The sequence below is a fragment of the Populus trichocarpa genome, chromosome 10 (assembly GCF_000002775.5).
Source record: "Populus trichocarpa isolate Nisqually-1 chromosome 10, P.trichocarpa_v4.1, whole genome shotgun sequence".
Lineage (NCBI taxonomy): Eukaryota > Viridiplantae > Streptophyta > Magnoliopsida > Malpighiales > Salicaceae > Populus > Populus trichocarpa.
The window spans coordinates 11,093,693-11,111,142 of record NC_037294.2 but is presented as its reverse complement, the minus strand read 5'-3'; the positions used below and the strand labels follow the sequence as shown (position 1 = coordinate 11,111,142).

Sequence of the window (17,450 nt, the reverse complement as noted above, 5' to 3'; positions counted from 1 at the left end):
GTTGCATAAATCGATAATTGAATTGAAGGTTGCACCTAACTTACTGCTATTCCAATTTCACTTGAAAACTTTGACCAGAAAGAAAGAAAAGGAGGAAATTTTATTTATTTAATTGAGATACAAAGAGAAGACAGTGTTACATGTACCCACGAAAGTGTAACATTGGGTTCCAAGGCTTTTGGTGAACAAAGATGCTTTCAGATTCTTATTCCCGGTTTCTTAATCTTCACGAGATCGCATCTCAGTTTTAGCACCTGAAGAAGTTTTAAGGATTTTTGGAGAGCACATTGCCTATAGCTCTGATGGTATTTGGGGTAGTCCTGCAGCATCCTCCAAATAGAGAAGCCCCCGCTTCACGCCACTTGTTTATGTATGAAACAAAGTCTTCATCTACCACTCCACTTGATTTCTGCAGCAGTAAACATCAATTCAACTTATGAATCGCTGACGTTAAAGAAATGGTGCAAGTGATTGATCAAGAAACAGGAACAAATACTGCTTCGAAATGATAATCTAACGTTAAAGAACATCAGCTGTCCTAAAAAGACTAGTTTGTATAAAATTATACGCAGTAGTTCTAAATAACGAATTAGCAACTTTGCAGTGCTTCAGGAACTGAGAAGGCAGTGCTTGGTGGAGAAGTCCACAAGACAGCCTGGTATACAAGCAATAAAAACTTGAAACAAAAAGAACTCCATCAGGATGCTCACCGTCCACTGCTTAAGCTCAGCATTGTATGTCTCGCCGCTGTTTGGATATATGACTATTGGCTTACTTGTTGCCTGCCAGATTAATCAGCCGAATTGCATTAGTCCCACAGGTTAATTTAGATGTATATAGCAGAGGTTCCTTTGGAAATTTAGTTTAAGTTGGAAAAATTATTAACCAGGAAACAGACCTTTCGGATGGAGAGAACAAGTCCATGGATAAATCTAGGAGGGGTACAGTTGATTCCAACAGCAACAACTTGTTTGCATGAATCTGCAATAGAGGCACACTCCAGTATAGAATCACCACTGACCACATTAATTCCATCCTTGGAATTGAAAGAGAACCATGCTGGAATATTTATCCCTTCCTCCTCTAGAAGCTCAGCATAAGCCTGATCAACAAAACCAAGCAAAATAATGAGGACAGTGCCAGAAAAAAGTACGTGTTACGACATTCTCAATAAATGCCACAGAATTATGATCTACTAAGAAATATATGAACTACCTTTGCCTCAAGCCTATTTGGAATTGTCTCACATGCAATCAGGTCAGCACCTGATTTGAGTAGAACCTGTAACCTTCTCCTGTGGAAATCCTTCAGTGTTTCTAGAGAAACTGCATCCCCATATTTCCCACTGTAAAGAGAGATAGCATCAGATTGTTGTCGGGTAAAAGAAAGGGAATTGCAAGAAGGAACGACAAGCTTGATGTAATATTTGGTAATTAATTGCATTAGAGACCGTCGCATAATCTGATGACACGGGCAAATAATATGTTAATCTTTTAGTTACTTACCTATACTCGGAACCATCAGCCAAATAAGCACCATAGCTGCCAATGGAAGCTGCAACTAAAACAGGACGTCTAGAGATATTTCCACTTTCAATGTAATCCCAAGAACCTTTGGTACTTTTGTCATAGTAAATTTCCCTTGCCTCACATGCAATTTCAACACTTCTCCTAAGCAATGATTCAGCTTCTTCTACAGACAAGCCTTTAGCCACAAAACCCTGAATAGTAGCCTGTCACATTTTTATTTTGAAAAAAAAATGTTAGCCGAAACTTTATCCCCGCAAAAATTAGATATAATTGGATTATCGGTACTAAAAATACCTGATAAGATGCTGATAGTATGATATTTGCACCAGCATCAAGATAATCTAGGTGAACCTGGCATGTTAAACACATCCATTATTGTCTATTACCAACAAGAACATTCATGATCAAGAAAGAAATGCTACGGAGAACACAACTTCATTATCCAATTTTAGCTTTCCATGAACGTTTTAAGCATGCAGACCCGAGAACATGTACATGAGATCCATAATGTCTAACTAGTTCAATTCCACAAACAATTGGCATAGTTCATGTTTCTTCAAAGTCCAGGCCTAAGAGGGAAAGGCTCTGCTTGTTTAAACAAGTAGTTTTAGGTTCAATCTTCTACCAACAAAGATTGGCCTGAGTGGAAGAGATTCTGCTCGTTTAAACAAGTAATTTCGGGTTCAAACTCTTGTTGATATAATAAATTTTCTTTGAAGAGATTTTTATCTTAAATAGAACCTCAAAGAATTAGTCTCTGGGATACCTTAAAGAACCAAGAAAAATATATGGTCTCTTCTCTTCTCTCTTCTTTTTTCTTGCATCTTTAGAAAAGAAAGAAAAAACCTTGCGTGAGCATGTGTCTATATGTATTTGTACCTTTTAACTTTCATGGAATGGAAACGTGTCATTTGCTTAAAGAAACAACTATAAACGTAGCTTGTGCGCATATATCATCTAATGTTTGCTGTGGTAAAATAAAAAATATTAAAAATATGTTTTTATTTTTAAAATTTATTTATGATATTAAAACATTAAAAAAATTTAAAAAATAAAATTTAATTTAAAATTAAAAAAAAAATCAATTCTTTTTTTAAAACAAGGTGCATAGTAAAAACGAACACAACATAACATGCTTCCACGTAGTGTATGGGTTTTATAACTTATCTTGATAACATGCTTCCTTAAACATATTCTTTTCCATATATATATATATATATATATATATATATATATATGCTTGGAAACATCAACATTAACACGTGACAAAAGGAATCATATTTGTCCGATGAAAGACATTGAAAGTTGAAGCCTTGAAAAAGGAAAACAAGAAAGAAAATTAAAATGGACAGGTCTGTTCATTAAATTAAATATTTTTTTCATTATTTTTCTATTTTTTTAAGATTTATTCATGAAGATGAATTTTTTTCATAAAAAATAGAAATATATCAAGATTATAACTATTTTTTATTAAAAAAATTCATAATCATAATTTATAATAATTATTTTATATTTTTGATAATCTAAATATAGGATGTTAATTTTATTTTATTTAAATTAAGAATTACCATAAGAAATTTATATTGTTAGCTTAAGATATATATTATATTTATAATAAAAATTAAATTTATGATATTAAATAAATATAAAAATACAAGAAAATAAAATAATTTTAATTTTAATTTCTTATATTATTAAAAGGCGCTTGAGTACAATATATACACACACACACATATATTATTTCTCTCTTTTCTTTATTTAAAACAAGAGAAAATGTTATAAAAAAAACCATGAAAAACTTCTAAATATATATTTTTCAAGCTAGCATAAAATTTGAAAAAATAAATTCTTCAATTTTCTGAATAAAAAAATTGTATTTGAATATAAAATTTAATTTTTGTATTTTGGTTTTGTAAAAAAATCGAAGTGCTCTATTTTTAATAGCCTCGACATTTTTGTTAATTTTTCTCTTATTTTCACTAAAAGAGGAAAAAAAAAACGACTAATCTGCGCAGAGAAAGGCGTAAGATTTATTTATACATTTAGAGAGAGTGAGAGAGATCGAGGGTACCCTTCTAACGAGGTGAGGAGAACTGATGAGGCATTTGGCACTCCAGAGAGGGTCATTAAGGTCAGCACCATGTCTTTCGAGCTCAGTAGCTAAGCCGCCGTCAACAACAGCATAGCCACCACATTGTTTGAGGAAATCCGTCATCAACGTCGTCGACGAATTTTCAACGTTTCCCAGTTCCATGTTGTTAGTTATTGATGATGAAGACGGAAGAAACAAGAGGTTAAGCGAGGGACGGCGAGTTGCCAGCACGTCTTTGGTTGCTCAGAAGAAACTGGAAGCACCAAGTTAATGCGTTCCTAATTCCTGCAACCATTTTATAGAGAGAAGTGGAACTGTGGAAGTGAAGCTGTCAAAGTTATTGTATTGCCCCCATAGTACTTGTAAATGTTGATAAATTAATTACTATACTTTAAACCGACGAGTCGTTCTATCTTGCAACCATGAATGACGTGTCTTGCTGGATGGAAAGGACGTGCAAAATAGAGGTGGAGGATTTTTAGGACCATCTCCGCAATTCATCCCTAAATTAACTGCACCAGATCCAGTGTAAATTATAAATTAATCCCTGATTTAATTGGTTTTTTATGTTAAAAACTAATTATTTATTCCTTTTTTCCATTTTATATTTTCCCCCAATTGTTTTTTTAAAATAGAAAAGAGAAAAAGTGATTAAATAGATATCATGAAAAGATTAACAATAAATAGATAGATAAATTAAGGAAGAGGGACGTTGTGTACTCTGTCCTATAATTTTGGAGGAGCATGTCCTTTTTTATTATTTGCCTAATATAAAACTAGACACAGTTTCCAATTTCACTACGACAGCATGTATCCAGCCGGTTTAAAGTCCAGGTTCGCTAGGTTAAATAAGCGTTTCGTATGGTAGTATTGGTGGTTTTTTATAATATTTTTTAAAAACAATATATTAAAATAATATATATTTTAAAATTTATTTTTAATACAAGAACATCCAAGTAATTTAAAAATAATAAAAAAATCATTTATTTACTAAACAGTATTTAAAATACTATCTCAAACTCTATCTTAAGGCTGTGGAGATTACAGCTTGAATCTGATCTAAATTCAGTCCAGTTACTGAGGTTTTATTTTGACCATGTTTCGTCCAAAAAAAAAGAAAAAGAAATCTTTATAGATGAGGTGAAATCCTTATCTTAAAGGTGAAACTGTGGAAATGGAGAAAGAGAGACTCCACTTTTGCGCAATTGAAAAACAAAGATTCCAGCACTGTTATACGCAAGATTTCATGAACGGTGATAGTGACTCACAGATTGATTGCGATCAGCAACAGCGGACCTAAAAACAGCCAAGGCACAATGCGTCTGAACCTAAAAAAACATCCGTTTGGACTTTAAATTGTTTTAGTAAACCTTTTATATATATATATATATATATATATATATATATAAAAAAAAAAAAAAACTGGATACAAAACATTCTCTGCAACCCAGATTTTCGCGTTCCTTTGTTGGTGGAAAATTAGTTCGGAAGTGTTTTATATTTAAAAATTTATTTTAATTCAAAAACACCTAAAAAAACATTCCAAATACCTATTAACATCAATATTGAATATTTTGATAATACGAAGATATTAAAAGAGTTTTTCTCTTTTTCATTAAAATCCGACGTCTCTCTCTTTTTTTTTATCAATTCAGGGATTTAAAAATAAAATTTTATATCAAAATTAAATTTTAAAAAACTACATGGACTAAAAATCTATCAATTTGAAAAATCTAGTTTCTCTCCGCTTTTAACTTTGATCCCCAGACATTTAATCATGCCTTTCATCAACAAATTGAAAGAAGATGGTCTTCAATTTACCCATAAAAGAATGAAGTTGTTAAAAAAAAGTTTTATAATTAAAAATTTCACCATGCAAATCCATAATGAAATGCATTGTGCATTTAGTTCAATAAAACCCCCCTCGAAGCTTAGTGATCTGTTAATATATACACACACAAGACAGTATATCGATGTGGAAATGACATTCCTTTTAGTACTCTGTACAAGCAGGAGGACCATATCAAACAATGTCAGTGATTAAAGGCAGGAGAAAAATCAGAGGGTTTGATTTGGATTAACATACCTGTCAATTATCATAGAAAGCGGTGTTTGAAATGACCACGAATTTGTCCGTTTGAGTGGTGGGCGGGCAACATCAATTGGTTCGACTGGACTTCCCACTTATTTTTGGAAATTCTTGAAGAACTTGTGTAGTAACAAACAAGTAATGTAGAGAGAGAGAGAGAGAGATAAGAAGCTTATCTTGTTGAGGCAAAATGGAGATCACTCTCCTTTAGAAAATACCGATTGATTAAAGTTTTCGCACTAATGGATTGGGATTGGGATTTCGCACTAATTTTAGATCATTTTATTATACTAACCAGAGCCATATTTTGACGCTCAAAGTTGAGATATGAGCTCTACTCAGGCTCAATAAAGGTAAAAAAAAAAAGGCCATTCAGATTTTATCTGAATGGCTCGTACCAAAAAGCTTCCGTCAATGCCCAAGATTTGCAGGTGGGGTTGGATTTTATCCAGGAAAGGCAACGGCGGTAAGAGCTGTTGCCACAGAATGTGTTCAGAGACTTGCATCCTCGAAACGACCAGTTCCATGTCACTAACCATTCACGCACATCCCAACAAATCTACCATATCATGTAATTGATATCACACATGAATGGCTAAGCCCTTGCAATGCCAACACATCGTGCATGCAACAAGCACGATAACTTGTAATAAGCAAAAGGTTAAAACTTCAATAAACCTTATTTCACTATCCATGCACAATCACGAGACATGTTTTTCATTCCTGTGAAGAAAAAGCTTGCAACCAATCAAGCCAAGAGCTAGATCACGACTCCAACTGGTTACAAAACCAACGAGGGAGAGACAAAAACAGGAAAGGGGAAAGAGCACAACTTAGGGACCGCGAACAGGGTTGAAACAGAAACAGCCGGAATTCTGATCTTCAGGTATCATCCCTCCTCCCTTGCTTGTATCAATCCCTTCCAACATTTTCACCACCTCATCCATTTCAGGACGTTTTTCCGCATTTCCATCCCAGCATTTTCTCATGACATTTGCTAAAGAACTTGGACAGCATCTTGGAATATCTGGACGCAAATTCTGCCAATAAAATCATGCAGTATAAATTACCGATATATATGAACTTTGGCAGGTTGCTAGATTTTAAGGTCTCGTAAAAAGTTTTAGTAAAAGAAAAAACTATTTTAACAACAGGATATCAGCTCTCTCAAGAGCTTTACAGTTTACAACTAAACTTAGCCTTTTCCTTGCTTGTACAGTTAATTAATTACAAAAGCATGTCCATCACCAAAATTTGAAAGAAGAAAGGGACCAATTCATCAACTGCTGTCACGGGCTACCTCGCAAAGAAGAGGCAAATCATATGGCATGTAGATAAACAATATGATCACAAAGTTCTAAATCCATAATCATGAACAGTGAGATAACATTCACTTTGAACCTCCTCAGGTCACCACCATATAACAGGAAAAAAAAAACCATAAACACAAAAATAATAAAAACTAGGCATGTGACTTGTTTACTAAATTACTAACCTACCTGTCGAACAACAGCAGATGAGACATCAGCGAAGCTAAGATCAGGGTAAGGCATGTCACAACAATAAATTTCCCATAAGCAAATGCCAAAGCTGTAGACATCACATCTTCTGTTATATGGTTTGCCATCAAGAACCTGCATAAAGTATCTGGTTAGAAAGGTGTGATTCAATAAGAATTCAAACATGCCAATTCAATTGCATTCCATGTCCATACGGTTATAAATTTACAATTAACAGCAAAGCATGCCGTTGTGGAGTCCATGTTGAACATGCCACAAGAATTGACTTAGTAATCATTACACATCATTTACATGCATCCCAGACTTGTTTAAATAACCAATCACCTGATAATATACAAAATTTCTTTATAAAAAACTTCTGCCTAGGGAAAAAAAAGGTTTCATTAAAGCATGAATTACCTCAGGGGCCATGTATCCAAGGGTGCCAGTTTCTCCGGTCATTTCACATGGATTCTGAGCTTCAATACGGGCAACACCAAAATCAGCAATTTTAAGAGTTTTATGAGAATCTAGTAACATGTTTTCAGTCTTGACATCACGATGTACAATCTTCTTTGAATGTAGATAGCTAAGACTGCAAATTAGTAACACTAGTCAGTAACTACAATTTTTATAGGGAATTTTTTCAATAAAAGAAAATGAATGGAAATAGAAACTCACCCTCTAGAGAGATCCAAAGCAAGTTGGATTACAACCTTAAAAGCAAGTTTCTTTCGACTATTTCTTATCAAGTATTGTTTTAGTGTACCGCCAGGGAGATACTCAACAACAACACAGCATGCCCTAGCAGGGAGATTGATGTTATCATCAGATGGGTTTTTGGCAGGAATCTTGAGGTTGAGAGTTCCCATTGATGCTCCAACAAACTGTTAGAAAATTGGAACTTAAAGCATCAGAAATAAAAATAACATGAATGATAAGCTTATGATGATGTCTACAATGGCTGGGAGGATGATCCTCCAAGCATATGGATTCAACTAAAAGGGCTTCTAAGTAAGTGGCAAGTTATTTTTTGTTAATATAAGTTAACATTTACATCTCGTTTATGAATTCCACTATGGTAAGACACACACGATAACTACATTTATAACAAAGTATCAAGAAAACATGCTTGCCAAGAGGAATCCATTATGTAATTATTGGTAGGGTAATACAACATGGAAAATTGCACAACCCAAAAAAGCCAACTTCCATGCTATGTGATGCTCATAATATAATGAACACAAGAAGTTTAAGAATAATTTTGTACTTTTGTAACGTTAGGATGGTCAAGCTTGTGCCAAACAGCAACCTCTTGCTGAAATGATGCCCGGACAGCCATGGTCTCAGCAGCTGTGGCCATACCATCCTCCCCCCAGTCCAGCAGTTTCACTATGACATCCAACAACAGTTCAGTGAGAATTCAACATCAACACACGCAGTGCTGAATGCTACTAATCTCTCTAGTGGAAACAGGCTGCAATTTCATCATTGCTTATCAAGAGTTGTAGAGAAAAGGTTTTGCAGGCATTAGTATCAAACAACCAAATCCAGACAAAGCATGGCATAATTTTCTGAACTTCCAACGATTTCTTGAAAAAGACAAGGAAAGAACAGAGAAGCCATATAAACATCCTAAAATAATCACATGATAGTCAATAATAAAAAGATGATAAATTTCAAAGGCGTTACAAAATTTAGGGCATGTTAACAAGCAGCAGTATAAAGGCAACTCATATAAAGATTTTGGAGGATAGGAAAAACAAGATATCCTTATTTACTCCCCAGTATAACCTTTACAGAAACAGAAACCAAAAAATAAAATTAAAATTAAGAGCTCTGAGAATCAAAACAATAAGAACAATCACATAAGCGTAAAAAAAACACAGACATGCAGAGCGAGGACTGGGAAACAGAAAGCAATTACCAGCAACAACTTGGTTATCATAAGTACCACGATACACGGTCCCGAAAGTCCCATGGGCTACCTCATGCCTTATATCCAATTTAGACAAATCAATTTCCCACTCTTCTCTAGGCCTTTGGATTTCAATGTCCCTTGACCATACCCTGCTCAGGTGCTTCTCAAGCTGTGCATCCAAGCTTTTAAGATCGATTTTATCAGCTCGAAAATACATATCTTTGCTACTCGCACCTCCTATACCTTTCACATTTGAATTGGCACCACCTTCTTGGTTATCCGGTTTCTTCGCAACCATGACATCTCCAGCATTACCACTTGTTTTTGAATCCATCATAAAGAACCAAATACAATGCAATAACCGTGAATACCAAAGACAACCTCAAATTCTAGACGAAAATCCAAGAATAGTAAAAGGAAAAAAAATCAGTTTTTCATCACCATGCTCATTGCCCTCGAATTCGCATTAACTGATCAAAACTTGAATGATCAAGAACAGAAAAATTATCAAGATCCTTATGCAATTACCAATTGAATTACTAATCAAAGACAACAACGAAAAATCTTGAACAAAAAGAAACCCAATTTCACGAACCCAAAATCCTATTCAAGTTCCCTACAATATTGACCTAATAACCAAAAGAACAATATTTGTAATAGATTGCCCACCAATCAGAAAAAAGAATAACAAAAATGCTTTGTTTTGCGGTCTATGAATTGACCCTTACATTGGTTCAAAAACCCAATTCCCCATCACCAACTATATATTCATATCACGTCTCCTAACGAAGCAAAACTACAAACAAATACAAACAAAAGAAAACCCTAAGAAAACGACCCGATTCCAACCATTATCTAAACAAGGAGCAATAAAATAAGAATGAACCAGAATTTAAAAGCTAGCAAAATTTCTGAAAAACCAAACCTTTAAGTAAAAAAAAAACAGCACGCATGCAAGCAAGCAAAACCCATAAACCCAAAAAAAAAGAGCGAAAACTTCAGAGAAAAGACGATAAAGTTGACTTTGAATGCTCTAAAAAGTAATGTAGAGAGCAAGGATAGAGTCGGAAAAAGCTCAATGATGTCATATTCATCACCACCATCATCAACATTCCCTTTGTTTTCTTCCACGCAATTATAAAGGGAAGAAGAGAAGAAGGGTTTCGTGGATAGAATTTCAAAGAGCAAATAGTAAACAAAAAAACGATTGTTTGTTGTTAACCAAATAGAGAGAAGTACGAGAGAAGCACGGGGGTTGGCTGGCAAAATTATGGCTTTTCTTGTGGATGGTTGGAGAGAGAGAGAGAGAGTATTTCAAAATCTAACATACAAAACTGTATTTAAAGCTTTGTTTTTGTATTTTTTAAAAAATAAAAAACATTTATTTTTTCAAATTAATCTTTTTCTAATAATTTTAAATTATTTTAATATATCATATAAAAAATAATATATTTTCAAGAAAAAAAATCAAATTAAAGGTGGCTAAATACAACCATGATTCTTAAAATGGCCATCACCTCTCCAAATCGATTTTGATTCTATCTGGGATAAGTTTTTTTTTATTTACATGAGTGTCCGAGCCAACTTGCGCGCACCATGACTAATCCCATAGCTCACTGAACATCCTGCAAATCCAGTGAACATGTAAAGCACCGCAAGGGTGATAAGCGTGCACATGAAGGCTCAAACCCAGAAACAGCGGAAAGGAACAAGCCCCTCCCACCGCCAGGCCAAGACCCTCAATGCGCTTAATTGGGCATGTTCTTGTGATGAGTCAATGGCCAAAAGGCACCATCCAACAGAGATCAGAATTGCAAGATCCTGAAAGGACCGGAGGATTAAATTTTCCCGTGATTGGAGTAAACATTTTCTTTGGCTAAAACTTACAGGCGGTGGTGTTTTGTCAATTTGGTCCCTCCACAAATGAATTGATCACATCGAACCTCCCGTTTCGAATTAGAGGTGGAATAGCAAAAGGATTTATTTGATCAAATTACTTGTAAAGTGTTCACTTAGACCAAATGTCAAAAGTGAAGGGACAACAAGTGGTTTTTAACCTTTTTACCGAAAACAATCAACACCGTGGATGTTCGGAGCCACCAAAACGCATCTTACCAGCAAGGATTTCTCTGCAAATGCTATGTTTATCTAGCCCAAAGGTTTTTCTGGCTTCTTTCATTTTTGTTTTATTAAGAAAATCCCATGATTCTTAAAATTTTAATTAGCATATTAAATCGTGATATTCTATAATATTAATTATAACGCCATTTTTATTAATCCTACCAGAACTTTCTTTTTCTAGAACGAGGAAAGTAGCTAGGATGAAATTTAATCGTAGAATTTGAGCTACATCTCTCTGACTTGTAAGTTGTTATCGATTATCGTCCTATTTGGATTAGGAGTTAGAAAAAAAAAACATTTTCAAGTCTTCTAAAATCAACCTATCAAAGTAAAAAAGTAATTAAGAAGTCCGTTAAGAGTTTTTACATGAATTTAATTATGCGTACTTAATTAATATGGATTGTGAATATTGAAGCTGGGCAATTACACCTGAGATCTTAATTATGTTGTCACTATCGAAGTCGAACAATGAGCATATGTCGTAAATTAACACGACAATAACTAACATTCGGCTGGACTCATGTCCGAACTCTGCCGTCCTTTAAGTTCATTGTAAAGACCAATATTATGATAATGATGTTGCTGTTAATTTACTGAAACAACAACAAGGCTTGGATAGTTTAAGGTTTTTGTTAACAAGCGGCAATGAATCATAGCATAAGAATACTTTTATGCAAATCTTGAGTGTAACGTATCCGGTTAAATTTTAAATTTGTTTTTTAATAATTATAAATTCTAGTTTATTTTAGTTCATTAGAAGTTTATATGATGATTAATTTTAGGATTCATAGGAATAATTGAGATATATGTAAATTGACCCGAACATCCATATTAATAAAAAAATATATATTTATATGTAATTATATCCATGTCCTCGAACGAGAGAAATGTATACATATTGTACTTAATGTATGCTAGGTTGAGCTTATAAATTAAATATACAACTGTCAACAACTTAAGTAAAAAGAATATCCATGCATACAAACACCCAAGCAGACGAGTTTTAACACAAATTAATTTGAACTCTGAATTGTTTCTCTATTTTCGTCTTCTGTTCTTAGAGTTTGACGAGCCTGGTTCAAATCAAGGCAAGTACAGTGGGAGATCAAGCATGGCGTAAGTAAATAAAGGCATTTTGAGTTGCGAGAAGTTGTCTTCTGTTTATGCAGCCAGCATCCTTTACCTGGGGATGTATCCTTCAACAGATTCAGACAAAAACTCGATTGGAAAAAAAATGAACGAGATGTGTGGCAGTGGAGGACCTCTAATCGTGATACGTATATTGTCCTATGTTTTCTACTTTGACCCAAGTTATGTTTTACATTTTCTTTAAATTTAACTTTTTTTTGGAAATCAAGTTAATTAACTATAACTTAATTCTATCGACAATTACACGATTCCATATGCTTTTTTTTCCCAGTGCTTTCGTATGAAATTGATTTATTTTTTTTTAATGGTTTTGATCCATACAAGATCATTGAAACTGCTCCGAAAACATTAAATATTTCATGTTTGTTTTCAGTCTAAAAACACAAAACAAGCTCGTTCCCACATAGTCAGGCATGCATCTGGCATTCATAATTAGTAATAACCACACAATTTTACTGGCATCTAAGATTTATTAGTGAGAGGATTTGAGATTCTCCCATGTCTACTGCCTCTTGAAAGGGTGGATTTGTGCTTGACCTTTATCTGTTTCCTATTAGAACATAAGGCCAAAGTTTTGTAGTCTTAACTCTTGATTTTATTATCCCAAATATCACGTTGAGATTGGTAGGGAATGAAACAATTAGAGAGGAAATATTAAAAAATAAAATTTAAATATGAACATTTCAAAAAATAAAATATAAAGACGAGGCGTGGTTTTAAATCGTGGATATTATATAACAGCCATGGCTATATCTAGTGCTACTTAAAATTCATACACCTATTATGTACATGAATTTAATTAAATATCAAAATGAATAATTACATAATGAAATATCAAAAGTCATCACATAACATAACTTCGTGTGCTAAACCAATTAAAATATTAATTATGTTTAGCAAGACTAATAATAAATCTAATATATATAAGTAAAATCAAATTTTAATTTATATGTAATTATATAAAATTAAATGACATGTATTTTTGGGTCCTGAACCAGGGGTAGAAGTAAAAAAAAAAGGAAGAATGATACTCATGAGTTTTCTTCATGTGTAATATCATATTGCTCAAGTAAAAATAAACTTGGATTTCCAGTTAAGTTTGTAAAGATAGATGAAAAAATCATGAAAAAACTTCAAAGAAAAATATTCAGACTCTTTTTGAATGATGAGTTTTTGGTCCGAGTTATACCTATAAAACAAGTTCCTCATAAAACAAGATACATTCTGATATTTAAATTAGTATTTAAGCTTCTTTCTTAAATGATAAATAGGTAAAAATTAAAAAAAATAAAAATAGTATTTTTTGTGTAGAGAAAAGATGTATGATCTCTATTTGTTGAGAGTGTTCTTTATATAATGTTATTTAGATGAATTATCCTCTTTTCTTTTTCAAAGAATATATAATATTGAAAAATATATGTAAAATATCTAGAAAAAAAATAAAAAGATACTAGTAAAAAAATATTATTTATGAACGAGTTCAAACTTCGATCTGACTGGATTATTTTTTGCTCATCTCAATTTATTATTCTTGAATAATATCATGGATATTACTATTTATGGATAATAAACTAAAAATAACTAGAGTTTGAGCTTGATTGGACATCAGCCAAACCAAGCTTCAGCTTAGTTGTTGCAAACCAAGTGAAACGAGATGAAGACAAAAGAATTAAATATAGAGAAAATGGTAGCTCAATTGGGCCATGCCTAACCAATCCAATCCAAAAAAGCTTGGTTAGACGTGCCCCAATTGAGCTTCACATGAAGCTAGGTTGATCATCAGCTTCAACAAACTTTATTTATTTATTTATTGTATTATCAACAGGCAACGGGACACAAATTCAACAACAACAACAAAGGTAATCCATCCGAAAATTGGTGTTTATATCGGATAGGATTGCGGAGTCCAAGACCCTGAGTCATCATCATAGCATCAGCTACCTCACACCCTCCTCCATACATGACCAAGACCGCTACATCCTCTAGCGGGCTAGCCTACCAAAACACTCATTTTTTGAAGTTGCAGCAAACCCAGCAAGGTGCTCATAAGGAACCAATGATAGGTCAATGGCATGCTTCCTGTTCTTTCTTCAAGACATGGGGGTGGCCTTTGGAATGCAGTCTGATGGTTCTCAAACTTGTATTTAATCCACGGTTGCCTTGTATTTTCTGTTTATTCGTTTCGAAACTGGGCCAACAAGGTTTTCCAGTTGCGATGATAGAACTCGCAGGACAGATATGCTATTGATGGACCTCTTATAGACTAGGCCCAATATTATAGGACTCATAGCGGACATTCAAGGATTCCGAGAGCATTCCAAGTCCATTGAAATGGAGGTTACATGTTTCAGGAAAAAACATGGAAAAAAAAAGAGAATAAAAATGTCCCCTTCAAAATTCAAATAGCTACTTGATGGTGGCAGATGGGATTCCAATAATCCAACTCTACGTTAAAAACTACAGCGTGATTATAACTGGCACTTGCAATCTTGATTTTGCCATGAGTGCAGTGCACATCTTCGGGAGGCCTAATCTAACTGTGGACCTCTCCTACTCGAGAAAAAAAACATGGGCAGAAACACGCATTATTAGGAGTAGGGTGGGTTAATAATTATGGGTTTCCATTTTGCCATGTCAGGACCAAACTAAACATGCGGTGATTAGCAGGCAGAAAATAGACAGCCACTCCTAATCTTACTGCTACTAGCTGGCTCACTACGGCCTATACTGACTAAAGTTAGCTCTCCATTACATCCTCTTCCGGCGACCTTGTGTTTCTGGGAATTAGGAAAGTTCCTTCAGCAAAATATAAAGGAAAAAATCCAAAATCCTGACTAAACCACATAACTAGAACATTAATTAATGAAGTCAGTACCAGAAAAAACTCAAAACCCAGAGAAAGTTTCTAGCAATGCCCGCTTCACAAGAAAAGATGCAAATGTTACGAGGAACTTGCCCGTCTCTGTATGTATTCAGTAAGCAGTACTAAGACACTGCCTCAACGAGATTACTTTGACTGTGACTTTTCTTATGGTCGCTTGTAAACTGCAAGAGCATCCCAAATTAAACAATTAAAGTCTTTAATAGTTGGTCAACCAAACTTTATTCTATCAATCCACAATCTGACACTCACATAAGGTCTTAAAAACTGTGGAGTCATTTTCTTAATTTATACACAATTACTATAGCATTATTATACTTATATATATATATATATATATATATAAAAACAAGTGTAGCGTACTTGCCGCTAGCTTTCACTGATTTTCTTTCCCGCTGTGTGTTCTACATGGGTGTCAATTTCAATGCTAACAATATTGTCAATGTCGTGTCAGATAACTAAGTGAAAACAAAGTTGTTTTTCCAGCAAGAACATGCTATAAAGTACGCATGTTAGTCGACACCATGATTTTGGGCATGAAGTTCATATTCCAGAGAATGTGGGGAGTTGGGAAAGAACAAAAAACAATGTATTTCTCTATTCGTTCGTTCGTGTGTGTATATATATATTTAATTATGGATAACCGGACTCCCTTACATGTATTTTAATTAATTTTTTAAGATTTTAAAATTAACTATCACATAAATTTTTAATAGGAAAAAAATTTGCAACACTTAAGTAAATTTTAAAAAAAAATCTAAAATCTAATTAATTCAACCGCAACCATCTTCGGATGTATCATTGTTTCAAGAAGTTCTTGCTTTAATTTGCTTGACCCTGTTAGGCCTGGGCTTTCATGCGAGGATGGGGTCTCACGTGACACGCCTTTCTTCACGTTTAAGGGACCACATGTACCCTAACAAAAGACCCTCCCCTGCTGTTACTGCTAGACACCCGACTTTGGGAAAGTGAACGGCTTGTAAAGGTAAATAAATATAAGAGATGATATATAGATGCTCGAGTTGATTACCTTTTCAATGCGCAACAAACTCACCCAGCACATAAAAAGGGGCGTAAATATGAGTAGATGATAATCACTTGAGAGGTTTTAAAACTTTGATGTGAAGGGCCAACAAACCATATAATTAATGTCCTGATCAGTTGATGCTTTCTTGCTCGATCCTGAGTATAATTTGAAATAATTTGCCGATTGGAATGTAGAAATACAGGCCATATATGGGTGTCTCGTATTACACCTCGGCCGAGTCAAATTTTTTTGCTCTCCATATTTAATAAAAGGTTTAAATGAATTCTTTTAAAAGGAGTGTTATGGGTAGAAAATCGGTTAAGGTCTATTATTACCCGTGGGGGACATGAAACCGGCCAATACCAAATAACCTACCTTTTGAAATCTTTGCGCGCCGAAGCCTAATATCTCCAGCTGTCACTATCGTCAGCCACGATGATCCTTTCAACGGTGCTGTATATCGACTAGTAAGGCTACAAGCCTTTGGATGGACCTACCTTATATTAAATTGTGGACAATAGTATAGTGTTAATTTCCACATGATCACACAGCCACTTGTAAGGGCCAGCAGCAGGGTGGTAGGGATTTTTAGACTTGCAATAAAATTCAATATTTGGTCACGGGAAGGTTGTGTTCACCTAGTTGATATTCGACGAAACATATGTTTCCCAGTTCAAGACTACATGTACAGCTGCTAAAATACCAGATTAATATGGCACATTGTAGGTGAAACCTGCAACATCAAGAACATCACATGCAACATGTTGACCCTGTGGCGATGATGATCCATCGAGGTACTGGTTCTGTAGTAAATAAATTTAGTGTTGAAATCTGGGAAAGATTCGGAGAGCTCCCGTTTGTATCTCCTTGTCATCGTTTTGACTTTTGAGTTTACTACGAACAAAAAATAATAATATAAAAAACTGGCTTCGAAAGTTTACGTATGGCTGCGTTTCCAAAAATTTTAATTTTTTTTTTACTAAAATTTAATATAGTTTGTACGTTTTGGATCGTTTTGATGTGCTGATGTCAAAAATAATTTTTAAAAAATAAAAAAACATCATTGGCATGAAAAGTTATTTGAAAAGCACCCGCAACCATACTGTCAAACACGCTACGTATTGATGTGTTTCCTCACTTTA

At 34.2% G+C, this 17,450-nt stretch overlaps 2 protein-coding genes across 3 annotated transcripts; both read right to left on the bottom strand.

Moving 5' to 3' along the window:
• Positions 1-81: 81 nt before the first annotated feature.
• Positions 82-3,956, bottom strand: LOC7474182 (homocysteine S-methyltransferase 3). The gene is made up of 7 exons (XM_002314638.4): positions 3,601-3,956; positions 1,824-1,880; positions 1,506-1,732; positions 1,216-1,345; positions 899-1,102; positions 711-782; positions 82-409 (listed from the first exon to the last, which is right to left on the bottom strand). The coding sequence occupies exons 1-7, from the start codon at positions 3,781-3,783 to the stop codon at positions 266-268; spliced, it is 1,017 nt and encodes a 338-aa protein (XP_002314674.2). The 5' UTR covers positions 3,784-3,956; the 3' UTR covers positions 82-265.
• Positions 3,957-6,360: 2,404 nt separating this feature from the next.
• On the bottom strand, positions 6,361-10,441 carry LOC7498064 (serine/threonine-protein kinase STY13). 2 transcript variants are annotated; one of them, XM_024610081.2, is made up of 6 exons: positions 9,137-10,441; positions 8,480-8,601; positions 7,891-8,096; positions 7,630-7,804; positions 7,206-7,344; positions 6,361-6,750 (listed from the first exon to the last, which is right to left on the bottom strand). In XM_024610081.2, exons 1-6 carry the CDS (start codon positions 9,465-9,467, stop codon positions 6,659-6,661), a joined length of 1,065 nt encoding a protein of 354 aa, XP_024465849.1. In that variant the 5' UTR covers positions 9,468-10,441; the 3' UTR covers positions 6,361-6,658. The 2 variants fall into 2 exon arrangements, with proteins under 2 accessions (XP_024465849.1, XP_002314673.2); XM_002314637.4 differs by having other exon boundaries at positions 7,210-7,344; positions 9,137-10,439.
• Between the last annotated feature and the right edge of the window lie 7,009 nt (positions 10,442-17,450).